At 38.1% G+C, this 14,744-nt stretch overlaps 1 protein-coding gene across 2 annotated transcripts in view; it reads left to right on the top strand.

Annotated features, from left to right (window-relative positions):
- The window catches only part of maco1 (macoilin 1), an 80,765-nt gene extending 68,261 nt beyond the window's left edge, over positions 1 to 12,504 (top strand). For both annotated transcript variants that reach the window (XM_033045155.1, XM_033045156.1), the window contains 5 exons: positions 3,987 to 4,145; positions 4,482 to 4,664; positions 5,602 to 5,722; positions 6,175 to 6,349; positions 7,992 to 12,504. In XM_033045155.1, the coding sequence (XP_032901046.1) occupies positions 3,987 to 4,145; positions 4,482 to 4,664; positions 5,602 to 5,722; positions 6,175 to 6,349; positions 7,992 to 8,194 (841 nt within the window). In that variant the 3' untranslated portion in view covers positions 8,195 to 12,504. The remainder of the gene's footprint in view (positions 1 to 3,986; positions 4,146 to 4,481; positions 4,665 to 5,601; positions 5,723 to 6,174; positions 6,350 to 7,991) is intronic.
- The last annotated feature ends 2,240 nt before the right edge of the window (positions 12,505 to 14,744 follow it).

Here is a 14,744-nt window from a genome sequence, read left to right as displayed (position 1 = left end):
GACAGCCAGAAGTGATGAAATCAGTAATGGTGTTTGAGATTAAGGCCTGGTGCTCATCTGTGGGATCATGGTTCAACGATAAGTAGGCGGAGGTGTCTGAGAGTTGTCGCCTGGCCTCAGCCCGGTAGAGGTCAGCGTGCTAGACTACCACGGCACTTCACTTGTCGTCGTGTTTGATTATAATGTCAGGGTTGCTGCAGAGTGAGCGGAGGGCTGTACGTTCAGAGGGGGTGAGTTTAGAGTAGGTTAGGGGAGTGGAAAAGTTGAGACGGTTGATGTCACGCCGGCAGTTAGAAATAAATAGGTCTAGAGAGGGTAGAAGGCTGTTCTGGGGAGACCAAGAGGAGGGGGACTGGTGGAGGCTGGAGAAAGGGTCATCACTGGGTGGTGAAGACTCCTTCCCATAGAAAAGCTCTACATCGTGGCGGACCCGGAACTCGTTGAGGTGGGGGCGGAGGGGAACAAAGGTGAGGCCTCTGCTGAGGACAGACGGTTCCGTATCAAAGGGGGAGGTCAGGGGGGATGGTGAAGACACGACAAGGGTGGGGGTGGTGTCAGCGGAGGGCCGGGGAGTGGACAAAGGCTGAGACGAGATCTGGTGGGGTGGATGGTGGGTGTTCAGATAGGAGGGGGGGCGTGAGGACTATTGTATAGGTGGGGTAACCTGGTTCAAAGAGGTGGAAGGGGAAGACCCATCACGACTGAGGTTCCCTGTACGAGGGAGAGGAGCAGTAGTACCCAGCAGAGTCAGGCCACGTGATGTTGGAGTCTGCATCGTGGAGGCTGTGGGTCTGGTACTGAGCCTGGAACTGAGGTGAGGCGATGGCTCCAGCTCGCTGGTGGGCAGTGGAGAGGCGAGGGTACTTGCTTATTTGTTGTTGTAGAATGAATTGAATTGGCTGACTTGCCGTCGTGATGGTACAGATTTCAGGAAAATTGATCATCCACCGTACTTCAGTTTGAAGAGCAAGATTTCTAATGATTCCAATGTTTACTCTTGCCATAATTGAGAATGGGGATGCTCTTGGGACCTCAACCCACCCTCGCCCCTGTTAACTAATTATTAGTTATCATTCACCATTGACAAGACTTTCAGAGGTTTAATCTGATCTCCTTCGTGTTGGATCTACATCATTCATGCAGCATAATTACATGCATTTTTGCTGTTCATGTAATCCTGTGTTGAACGATTGGCAATCCATGGTCCCTTGGCACTCCTATCAGTGCTCATTTATTCAGGTTTCTTTTGGCATGAATGTAAATCATCAGGTTACAGATTATGGCCAGGTACAGTGATCTTGCAACAGTCCAGTTTTGAACATCCAGATTTTTCTCGGTTTATCTCATTTAGCACATTGCCACTGCCACAAAACGTGATGGAGGATGTGCTCGACTCAAATACATGGTGCCTTTTAACGTAGTAAAGAAGATCTAATAGTTGTATTGTGTAGTTGCAGCAACATTCTTGTAGGTGCATTACTTTGAGTTTCTTTGTTTTGAGAACATGCACAAAGCCTATAAAAATGAGACTGAACTTTTATATGGAAAATAAGCAAAGGCCTGTCTATTTCTGGTCCTTGTTAATCTTATAATATTAGTTGCATTAACACAAGTGAAATAACTTTCAAGGATCATCATTTTGGCCTTGAATTTATGGTTATAATAATATGGGAACCTCTCAGTATCACTAAGAAGATTATGAACACTTGCAGGAAAAGGCCGTACTACTCAAGCCTGATCCAGGCTGATGTGATCTTTAATCTCAAAGCTTTGTTGTTTGATCCCCATACGTCTTGTTTATAGCAAAATGTCTGCCTGTCTCAACTTTAAATATATTTAGTGTTGGAGCATCCACTGCCCTCTAGCATCAAGAATATTTTATTTGCACCTGGAATGGAACAGTGATTTATTTTTTATTTTTAAGCTTTATGAGCACATTAAATGCACCAAATCAACCGATAAAGGTATGATAAATTATCACTTATACTAGGTAAACCAGAACATAATAGTGCAAACCAAAGTATGTTGTGTGACCTTGTACAAATTTCCTGGTAGCTCATTGCTGAGGCAGGGATGTGCAGTGTGGTACAGAAGCTGATAGGAAAATGCTGTTCTTGAACTTGGAGGTACTGGTTCTCAGGCTCCTGTACCACATCCTCAATGGTAGTAGGGAGATGAGAGCGTAGTGTGGGTCTTTAATGTTGACTGCTTTGTTGAGGCAGCTCTTCTAGTAAATTCCTTCAATGATAGGGAAGTCAACATCCGATAGACTAAGCAATGTTGACCACTTTCTGCAGCTTCTTTCATTCTTGGGTGTGGGAGTGGAGATTTTCAAAGATTTGCAACCTTCAAGGAGGAAAAGATTATTTGTGAGCCTTAAGCAGCCAACTCCCTATGCTCTATGTGCTGTGCAAAACTGACAGCAACTCTTGGCATCCACTTGTGCATTTATACATCGAAATCAAGACATTGCTACCTGCGATGCCCGTTCTCTTATGTAGTAGAATCCTAGAGTTGCTCAGTATAGAAATGGAATCCTTTGGCCCGCCACCATTCATGCTGACCTTTGTGGCCATCCACACTTATCCCATTTGCCTGCATTATGTCCATGTCTTTCTATATCTTGCCTATTCACGTGCCTGCCCACTGTCTATTAAACATAGTGATAATATCTGATTCCACCATCTTCTCTGTCACCGTTTGAGATATTAATCACTCACTTTGTTTAAAACATTTTTCCCCTGAAATCCCCTTTCTCTCACTTTAAACCCATGCCCTTAATGCTGATATCACTTCAATGGAAAAAGAGATCTTCACTATTTACCCTTGTATCTATGCTTCTTATAATTTGATATTTCTCTATCAAATTACCCCTCAACTCCCACACTTGTAAACTACTTGTATCCAATTTCTCTCCATATGTAGAGCCATTTAATCCAGATTTCATCCAATTGAATTTCCTCTGCATTCTCTCCAACACATCTTTCCGATGATGAAACAACTTAAATAACACCCAAAACTCCAAGTGCCATCTAACCAGTGTTTTGTAAAGTTGCAAAATAACATCCTGAACTTTATTTTCTATGCCCTGATCTTCAAGGCAAGTATAGCTGCTTTCATAACCCCGTCTATCTGTGGTCTATATGGTGCACTGTTAAAACTTACGCAGATGACCGCAACCATTACTGATATTAACTTCAAATATTTCTGCACTCATCTGAATGTTTAAAAAAAAAGTCCTAAAAAGTTAAAGCCTTGGATGTAACTAGGTTTGCAAAGTCTTAATTGTGACTGAACAAATACTTTGATCTGTAAAGTACATTTTTGAAGGTAGAAGAACAAAAGAACATCTTAAAAATGTCATACTTCAGAATAATTGTAAAGATCATTACATGATATGTAAGCCTCACCTCTCCTTTAATCTTTCTTATTCCCGACTCTATTTCATTTTCTACAGAGTGATTTAAATATTCTTCTTAGCTTTTTAATGGCCTCTCTGAAATAGCTGATCAGCCTCGCTAGTTACTTGGTGAAACCGCATTTAAAGAGACTTTGGAAATTAGGAAATCAACAATCCAGACCATTTCTTCTTGAGTGACTCTTTATTTTTCCTCACGGGACCGAACCGGATGCTGTTTCTTTATTGCTGATTTCAAAATCAAGGCTATTTTTACCTTAATTTTTGACAGACATTACGTGAACTTAATACTTGAGTTTAGCTAAGGACCCGTTGGGTTTTCAAATGTGTGCAATTGAGTAACCTGCTGCAGAGCAGAGGCAGTGTCTGTGCATGGTTTGGATATGGGAAGGCAGGGACTGAAGTAACCAATTTCATGTATACCGATTCTGTTAGATTTTATTTTAACTCTTACTCAAATGAGCAGAATCAGCATTCATGGATAGATGCCTGTTCAGCATTAATCTCACATTCTTTCTTCATAAGCAGAACTGCAGAAGTTTTATACTAATGAATTTACTTTCGATAGGTTGGAACAGGACATTAAGAAGCTGAAAGCAGACTTGCAGGCAAGCAGACAGTGTGAACAAGAATTGCGCAGTCAGATCAACTCCCTGACTTGCACGGAGCGTGGTATCCGTTCAGAAGTAGGGCAGCTCCGACAGGAGAATGAGCTACTACAGAACAAGTAAGGAATGAAAGATATTTCTGTGATTTATTTGTCGAATTATTTTACCTATATTTTTTCAAATAATCTGATCAGCGGTACCATGAACTTGGTTGTATATTGCAAACTTAGGACATCCTTGAGATAGGATGTGGGGAAAGGACGTTAAAGGTGATGGGACAAAAGAAGGTGAATGGGGTTGAGAGGGAAAAATAGATCAGCCATGATTGAATGGAGGGGTTGACACTGTGGGCTGAATGGCCTAATTCTGTTACTATGTCTTATGGTCTTATTTATTAGATTGGACTCCCATTAGTACTTGGTTTGGTTTGAGCTCGATATTTTTTTGCACATTAGATTACATACTGCAGTGCAAGCCAAACAGAAGGACAAACAAACAATCAGCCAGTTAGAGAAGAAACTCAAAGCAGAACAAGAGGCAAAGACTTGTCTTGAAAAACTACTGATGGAAGAGAAGAAAAGGAAGAAGCTGGAAGAGGCATCTGCAGCTCGAGCTGTGGCACTTGCTGCAGCCACAAGGTAATAACACCACAGTTCGCACAAGGCAGATAAATTATTGGAAAATAAACACACAGATCTTTGGACTTAAATGTCACATTTAATTTGCAGTCCTATACTCTAGCCACCTATTGCTCAATGTGACAATATTCAGTTTTTAGACTGGGTTAAATGTTATTATATCATTATGCAAAGCGAAATGCATTATCATATTTGAAAATTGGGATTCTATCCTATATTACAAGAGTCAAATGGTAAATTCAGAAAAAAATGACGGGCTTTAAAATGTCCAATCACTGAATATGTTGAGCCTTCAAATGGATAATACCAGTACCATATATAAGAACAGACATAGATACAATAGACATTAATGCAAGTGAAGTGATGCCCTAATGCCCAGATGCTTACAGCACATAATATCCGTAGCGTACAGCACATAATCCTCTCAACAATTTTGCCACCTCAAAAGGGATCCCACCACAAGCCACATCTTCCCAACTCCCTTCTTTCCGCTTTCCGCACTCCTGCTCTCCAGATACTATATAGATGATTGGTCATCCAGTGCAGTTGAGAATGGTTGTCTCCAAATGTGATCTGGATCACCATGTTGAGAAAATACTTTTATCTTGCAGTATCTGAAACCTGAATAATTTAATATTGTATTGTTTATTCATAAAAGGGACAGAAAACTGTTAATAACCTACCATTAACAATGTACGTTAATTTTTGAACATATCGTTTGAACTTTGTACAGAACTATGAAAAATGAACAAGATTTTTTTTGTGCCATCATAAACATAATGGGTAAATTCTAAGCTTTGTTAACACAATATATGGACCTGAAAACACCTACAACCTCATCTTACAGATGTAAAATATTAACCTTTACAACATCTTATTAACCTATACAAGATTTATATTTATGCAGGGAATAAATTTGCCATTTTGTATTTTTAAGGGGGGAATGTACAGAAACTTTAAGAACTCGTATTCGAGACCTGGAAGCAGAGTGCAAGAAGTTAACAATGGACATGAAAGTCAAAGAAGACCAAATCCGTGAGCTGGAAATGAAAGTACAGGTAAATCTTTCAGTTTAAAGTATATCTGATGACGGACGATGAAAAGTGAAATATAACTAATATTTTTGCAGATATCCAAATTGAAATTTCCTATGTCTCAATTTATTCAGTGGTTATAAAATGTTATATTGATTTGACGAATCAAAGTAAAAATAATTATTTTCCACATCTTCCTCCGTATCTTCCCCCCCCCCCCCCCACACACACACAATCATGTTATCATCTAAATGTATGATTTTATGTCAAGATATTAGAACTGCCATTGCCTGTGCAGCTTTATAAAATTAGCATTGTTTGCTGATTTCAAAGAAGGAATTAAAATGTAATCAAATGTTCACATTTAGCCAAAAATGTACACTTGCACGAAACCAAATAATTTATAGTACATTCTAGGCTAAAAATATAATTTGTACATTCTTCATGGCATTTTATGCTCATTTTCTTTGATTAAGGAATTGCGTAAATATAAAGAAAATGAAAAAGACACAGAAGTATTGATGTCGGCACTTTCAGCCATGCAAGATAAAACACAGCACTTAGAGAATAGTCTGAGTGCTGAAACTCGGATTAAGTTGGATCTCTTCTCTGCACTAGGCGATGCCAAACGACAGCTGGAAATTGCACAGGGTAAGAATCTGGTTAGCAGGTTGTGTCGTTTAATTCTAAATACTCTGCAATAATTCTGTTATTTGCACAACTGGAATTATTTCACTTTCTGCAGTTGAGCCAATATCCTAGTAGTATGCATGCTTAATGAATGGATTGAGTGAAGCAAAGGCACTTGGACCATGGTTAAGATTGCTGGTGGCAGCTAAAATGTAAGCTTGCCACCAATGCTTTGTTCACCATCAAATTATTTTATATATAAACCAATTATCCTGTGATCCAAAATAATTATGATACTCGTGCCTGATTCAGCTGAGCGGTTGTGAATCAACATAGTAGTTAGACCTAAAATTGGATTTGGCCACAAAGGCTTGAAATAACATTGAAATAGGACAAGGTTTGATGATTAAATGAAAAAGGTATCTAAGTTTGCAACAGGATCTAGATCAATTGGGAAGGTGGGCCAAGGAATGGTAAATGGATTGAATTGATAAGTGTGAGGTGTGGTATCTTGGTATGTCAAACCATGGCTGGACTTGCACAGTAAATGGTAAAGAGTGTTGTAGAACAGAGATCTAGGAGTACATGTGCATGGTTCCCTGAAAGTGGCAATTCTGATGAACGGGGTGGAAAAGAAGGAAATTGGCATGTTTGCCGTCAGTGGGAAGGGTATTGAAAACAAAAGTTAAGGTATCACGATAAAATCGCACAAGTCATTGGTGAGACCACACTTGGAATACTGTTTGTAGTTCCTACAGGAAGGATGTCATTTAGTTGGAAAAGATGCAGAAGAGATTCACCAGGATATCACAGGGGCTGCGAGCTTGAGTAAAAGGGAAAGACTAGATAGGCTTAGACCTTTTTTCATTAGACTGGGATGCTGAGTGGTGACCTTATTGAAGTATACAAAATCATGAGGTGCATGGATAAAGTGAATGCTCAATCTTTTTCCCAGGATAGTGCATTTTAAAACCAGAGGGCACAGGCTTATAGGAAGAAATTTGAGAGGAAACTCAGGCAACCTTTTCACTCAGAAGATAATCCGTATTTGGAATAAGCTGCCCTGTGCGATACATTGCCAGAGATCTGGGTTCAATCCTTACTACGGGTGCTGTCTCCATTGAGTTTGTCACATTCTCCCTGTAACTGCATGGGTTTTCTCTGGGTACTCTGGTTTCCTCCTACATTTCAAAGATGTGTAGGTTAATTGGATTGTTGGTCTTTTGATCCTTTTGAATGATTTTCCCTAGATTTGTCGGCGCTGTAAGACAGCAGCTTTACCGCTGTGCCACCTTGGGCACCTCGTTCCAAGTATGGACTACCTTTTGCGTGAATAGTTTGCCCCTGAGGTCCCTCTCAAATATTTAATATATCCTAACTTTCCGTTGATATAAAAATATGCAATTTATTTAGAGAAGGGTATGTAGGTGTGGAAGGTTGCCTCTGAGTGCACTAACTTGAATTCTCAATATATATGCAGTGTCAATTAGACATTGAATTAGAAAATTAAATCTGTTAATTAAGATGTGTTGTAATTTTTGATTCTCTTGGGAACCTTTTATCTCAATGTTTCGTTGTCTTGTTTACCAGGAAAAAATATAAGATGTTCAGATGCGCATAGAGTTCATTTTCTGACTAATTATGTGTACATTGTCTTTTCCAGGGCAAATCATTCAGAAGGATCAAGAGATCAAGGAATTGAAACAGAAAATTGCAGAAGTCATGGCAGTAATGCCCAGTATTGCCTACACAGCAGCAACCAGCACTCTGAGCCCTGTGACGCCACATTATTCCTCCAAATTTGTGGAGACTAGCCCTTCAGGACTTGATCCCAATGCCTCAGTTTATCAGCCCATGAAGAAGTGACTGCGAGCCTCTTTCTCCTGTCCTTCCTATTCCCTTCCTCCTTTCCTGAACTTTATCGATGTGGTGACATCATGCAAGAGTGTTCTGCAGTCAAGATGACAATGTAATGTGTGACTGTACGTACTAGTTGTAGTAAAAAAAATACAAAACATGACATCATGGTGTCGACTAGAACTGCCCAATGGCTGCTTCTTTTCCTGTAAATTTTTAGAAAATTCCCAGAACTTTGCAGTTTGTTTTTGAAAGTCTGGTCAGTGCATTGTGACTTCTAAGTTTTTTTTTTCTTTTTTTCTCATTTTAATTTGATTTCCTCTTGAAGAATTTTTTTTTTTTTTTTTAAATAATTAAAGCAGATCTGCAAACCCACACATGCATAATGACAGGGTTGGAAACTCGGCAATAAATTTTAGATTGATTTTGAATCATTGTTGCTGACTAGCTCTTTCACTGGCCCATTTAATTTATTGAATCTACAACAATTCTAACATGAGTGTAGAAGTTTAGAGCTTTCAGTAAACTTCCTACAAGATAATGTGCATCGGTCACCACAGCTCCTCCACGTTTAATATTAACTTGCACTTCTAGCTCTAAACTTATCTGGTGCCGTTAAGTACAGTAAGCATTTTAACAGTTTCATTACATGCTGGAAATGTGTATTAATTCCACATTAATCACATGAAATAAGGCTGCAGAATTCAAAAAGGGAAGGGATGCACTTAGTGCAAGTGTTAGGGATATATGCAGTGCCAATTAGACATTGAATTAGAAAATCAAATGTGTTAATTAAGATGTGTTGTAATTTGTTTATATCCAACTTCTAGATCCTGCTTTCAATTGGAAGTTATCCAAAATAGGCCTAAAGATGCCCAGAGAAAGATGCTCAACCATTTATTGAAATCTGAAGTTATTTGTATGAGGAGACTCATCAACACTTACATCTGCAAGTTATGGTTTCTCTCCTTCCCCAGCATTTACCCACAAAATATAATAGTTTTCTGAGATTAAGCTTGTAGTTCATATCCTAACAATATGTTAATGAAGCTGGTATTATTGCAGTAGGAAAATCATTAGAGTGCCATTTCTCATGAATTAGTTCCTTTCAAGACATTGTAGAAATGTCCATGTCGTTGAAAATGACTGGTGGAAAATGAGTGGTTTGGATGCCAGGATTAGGTTTGATACCACATTTGACCATTTTGGTATGAGACATCACAGAAAACCTGAGTATTTGTCCAAAAAGGGCTTCAGTAAATGGGATATAAATGCATTACTACCATTTTGTAGCAACCTATTGTTTCACTTGTGTAACTGGACAGTTTAAAAGGCTAATTGATTATTTACACAACAGGTTAAGCTAAAATTACCCATATAATTCTATATGTATAAAAAGGCATAAATTTATTTGAACAAAATTTATTTGTCACAAAGCTACAGAATGCCAAGTTAATTGTCTTAAAATTTGGATTGGACCTTGGTGGTTGTTTACCACCAAAACTAGAGGGGAAGGTCACATGATTTGTTTTACTGTAAAATTTATTGAAAGAAACCCTCTAAAGTTGCCATTCCTTCATCAATGAGAGGATTATTAAGGTATACATTTGTGAGTAACTGATTAGCTAAAGTACTATCAAATTTCCTTTATGTTGCTGTTCTTAAAAGTATGATTATTACTTTTATACCGCACAAACATTGCTGTGATTGTCATAATAACAAAACTCAGTTTTATTGAAATTATTTAAAGTATTCCAGAATATTTCACATGTTACCATTTCGGACCTAACCATCCTAGGACAAATTGGACCAAACCTGTAATTAATTTTAGGTTTTAATGGGTAACAACTTGAAACAATTAGCCTCATGATTCAGAGAAATGTTTTTTTTTAATGTTTGATTCAAAATAGTAGTAATCATAGTGCCTTCAAATTTGTAGCCAGAGGAACCACATTTTCAATATTGCTCTCATTCTTTTCCTTTGTCATGTTGAAAGGTCTAACTCAAATTTTCAATTATCTCCAGTGAAGACTACTTGACACATTTGAAATTAATGTGTTGTGCTTTATAAAACCTTCAGTTATTGACACAGCTATCTTATACTTTACATCACTGCCTCAATTTTAAGTATTATTACAGATTTTCTTTTGTTTTTTTTTGCACAGGTCAGCAGAGGAGTTATTGAATATTGTCTCTCATTTACCACTTAGCATTAGTGTGTATTTGAAGATTGTTGAATTTACAAATTGGACAGTGCTAGATCTGCAGAATGAAATAGCACAAATAATCATGATTCATCAGTTAAGAACAGGTGTTAATTAAAACTGGATTAAAGACGGGCCTCTACTTTCTATTAGATATTTACTGTACTACACACAACTTGGTGCAGAAGGCAAAATACAGACCAAATAGTATGTAATTGTATCTTGAAGGAAGTATTTCCAATGTACATGCTGACCTGATGCTGAGATATATTTTAATTCTTCAAACCTTAAATGCTTAATTTTCTTCTCATGAGGCATCTGCATTGTCATTACCTGAACAGTATGCCAGAATATGATTTGTTATGAGTGGAATGGAGGAAGGCAAAACATTTTCTATTGGAAGATAAATAATTTCTGAAACAGGCATGGAATTACCAGTGAATACCTTGTTTAAAATTATTTTTTATGTTAGGCTTGAACATAATCTCATTTAATTTGAGTTCATCCAAGTCATCAAAGACATAATTTGTTTTTAAATAATGCCATAAAAGGCTTTTGCTTAAGTTGTTACTGAAGTTCACAATGTTTTTATTTTGAAATGATTGCTATCATTTAATAGCACATCATAGGTGCTTAAAATGAATATATTTGTATATGGATGAAAGTAAGAAAGGACTGAAATGATGAAAAGTGCACCATGCATCCATCCAATTGCCCCAGCCCAAAATTAAAGTCTTTGACCATGTGGTCTTGTGCATTGAAGTTGATTTTCAATTTTTACTGTCCAATAAAATGTCTTTGTCTAAAAGACATGATAGACTCAAACAATTGCCTTTTTGCAATTCCCTTCCCAATCCAATGTTTATTCAATTTAATGAAATACACTTTTGAGAGCAAGCAAATATTTGGCAGATGCTTACCATGTGGTATTGTGAGACTAGAATTCAGTTCAAATCCTGTAGAAGTTGATTTTAATAATATTTAATTCTGAAGCACTTTTAATTTTTGATTATCAAAGAAATACCTAGTCATGTAGTCCAATGGTCCATATGGTATGGATTTATTTTGCATAATTCTAAAGTACAACCATATAGTGTCAGCAAAGGCTATTCCATTGTGGTAGGCACCTTCATGTATCAAGCTGTTTTCAAATTCCAACTCGTAATCATATAGGTGGGAAGTAGCTATTCAGCAGTTCCCATGAAAGTGTCTTGGTAAGTTACAATGTCAAAAATTACTTTTCCAAAAATTAGCATTCAAGATTTTAAGCAGTGTTCTACAATATTGAGTATTGATTATACTGTGATAATGTCCCAACCTAATCCAAATGGAACCATGAACAATATCAGTCATGTCTTCACAAGACGTACAAATGGTTTAAATAAAATTGTTTAAAATGCATCCAATTAAAATGTTCTGGTCAGGAGCTAACTTTTTAACATTGTTCTTGTCCATCTATATGGATGTGTTACCTTTTATAACCTTGGAAAACTGAGTATATAGTTTTGTAAGCTAAACTAGTAGCACTGCTGCTGCATTTTAAGATTTTGAAATCTACAAATGTATGCAGTAATTCTTAATGTCTAAATGTCACTTTCCCTACCCACATCCCTCTCTTAATTTGGATGCTTATTTTGCATTTTGAACTATTACAGAGCACTTTGTATGCTTGCAGTAGACTCCAAATGGGTTATCAATTTCCAGATTTTTTTTGTGCTTGACTGATGTATACCCCTTGGTTCAAAATGGACACCCTGTTTAAATGACAAATTAGGGTTTTTCTAAGGACAGGACTCTGTTGCAACCAGCAAATATTGCTAAATTATTTTTCTTTGACTGAATACTAGCTTAAGCCAGATCAGAATGGCTTTGGCTGCCATTTTCAATTTTGAATAACCTTGTATAATTGTCACCATAAACAATGTTGCAGAAAATTGTCTCATGGATTCTTTGAGCATTGTGCAGAACATGAAATATTGTCACTGACTTTTTTTTGTGTTGAAGTTAACAACAACCCCATCTCCACTTGTTGCCACTTTGGCACTTCTTTATATAACTGGTCTTGGCTGCATTCTCTTTCTGTGGGGTTTACAAGGAATAAATGTTTTTCTTGCAGATGGATTCTGCTGTGTTTCATTAATTGCAAAATTCATATCTGAGTACATTCGCAGCAATTGGTGCAAGATAAATGACATACACATTTAGGTTAGATGACCAGATACTGTCCATACCTAGAGATTTGCACAAGTATGCTATGCTATTTGACTAAAAACAGTGACTTAACTTCTCCTTTTAACACACAACTTCTGCATTGAACTGAGTGTAAGTAATTGGTTGTCTCTTGGGTAAGGACTGTGCAATCTGAAGCCTGAATTCTTGATTGAAGCTGTTTGATGTCCTTTAAAAGCCAGGTATTAGACCCATATTCAGATAGCGTCAGTATATGAAGCATTTATCTTGAATTTCAAACTTGGAATATAACAATTTTAATCTTAAAGCATTTTTTTGGTCAGTATATCTTAACCACTGTATCATTCTAATTTAAGAAGCAGAATATAAATATTTTACATATTCTGTTAGATATCCAGTTTCATAAATTTGAAATGAAAACCACAAAAGTTTGTAATACTCAGCATGTTAGGCTGCAAGTGTGGGAAGAGATAGTTAACATTTCGGTTCAAAGTACCTTCATCAGAACTGGGAAAGAGACAAGAAGCGTGGAACTGCAGGGAGAGTGGGCTTTGACTTTATTAGGGTGGAGATAAAATGAAAGCAAGGTAGTCTGGATGGGTGTAGATGGGGACTGAGAATACAGACCTATGAACATAGGCAAAGGAATGTATGTGTGGCAAATTGGAGGACAGGACGATATGCCTGACAGGTCAGGCTGTGGAAGTACTCGACTTCCAAAGGAAGAAACAAGGGGAGGAAAAACAACCTGAAGCAATATCGCTGATGAATGAGAGAAGTTCAAAGGTCCAAAAGTTAGTTTATTGTCACTTGTACCAATTAAGGTACAGTGAAACTTGAATTACCATACAGCCATACTAAAAAAGAAAAGCAACAAGACACGCAACTGCATAAAAGTTAACATAAACATCCACCACAGCAGATTCCCCACATTCCTCACTGTGATGGAAGGCAATAAAGTCCAATCTTTTTACTTGAAGTTACTTGAAGATGAAGAATTCAACACTGAATCCAGAAGGTTGCAGATGAAGTGCTGTTCCTCAATCTTGCATTGGGCCTTATTGTAACAATGCAGGAGACCACAAGCTGATATGTCAGTGGCAGTGGGATAGGGAATCTATTTGGTTTCTCCAAGGTGGAGGAGATCATATTGGGAACATCGAATGCAATGCAATGCAATAGGTTGTAAGAAGTGCAAGTGAATTGCTGCTTCAGAAGGCTGGTTTCCTGGATGGTGAGAAGGGAAGAGATGAAAGGATTTGCCTAAGATTGCAAGGTAAAGTGCTTAAGAAGAGAGTTACCCGTGAAGGAGATGTTCCTTATGCAATCCGGAAAGGGAAGGAGAGAGGAAGATTGGTCTGGGGATGGAATCTGGAGGGGAAGAGAGACTGAACTAGGATAAAATGGCAATCTCCACGTTCAACAGATCATTCTCTACTATTTCTGCTTCCTTCAAAGTGATGACTTGGGTATCTGCTGTGCTCTGTTTCACAGAGACAAAGCTCACAGCTGTGTAACCTGGGACGTGCAATCTGAGGGCTTCAGTTCACAGATCTGAATGGCATCCTCCAGCAAGATAGCATGTGGAGGGGTCTGCTGTCTAATCAATACCTTCTTGTCGGAACTGACAGTCCTGGCGCGTTCCTAATTCCTGGACCTGGAATATCTAATGGTGAAGTGCCATCCCTACTACCTGCTGCAGGAATTAATTTTGTTATCCTGACAGCAGTTTACATGCCGCCTCGTGCGGACATGAATTGCATTGAATGAACTAAACACAGCAGTCAATAGCCTTGAAACAAAGTACTTTGAGGTCTTATGCATCAGAGCGGGAACTTCAACCAAGCTAACCTCGAGTGTGCTTCTCAAATACTGTCAATACATCTAACTCACCAGAAGACCAAACTCCCTCACTACCTAAACACCTACACGACCATCAAAGATGCCTACCACTCAATCCTCCATGCACATTTTGGAAATATGGCAACCTGGCTGTGCTTCTGCTGTCTGCTTGGAAGCAGAAACTGAAGTTTGAGGATTCAGTACAGAAAGTCTTGCAGTGCTGGACTGAGGGAACGGATGAGATCTGACATGACTGCTGTAAGTCAGTGAAATAATCCATATTCAAGGACTAACCAACTTAAACTATTATGCCACCACTCACA

This window comes from Amblyraja radiata, chromosome 27, assembly GCF_010909765.2.
Source record: "Amblyraja radiata isolate CabotCenter1 chromosome 27, sAmbRad1.1.pri, whole genome shotgun sequence".
NCBI classification, from domain to species: domain Eukaryota; kingdom Metazoa; phylum Chordata; class Chondrichthyes; order Rajiformes; family Rajidae; genus Amblyraja; species Amblyraja radiata.
This window is presented reverse-complemented; position numbering and strand designations above follow the sequence as displayed.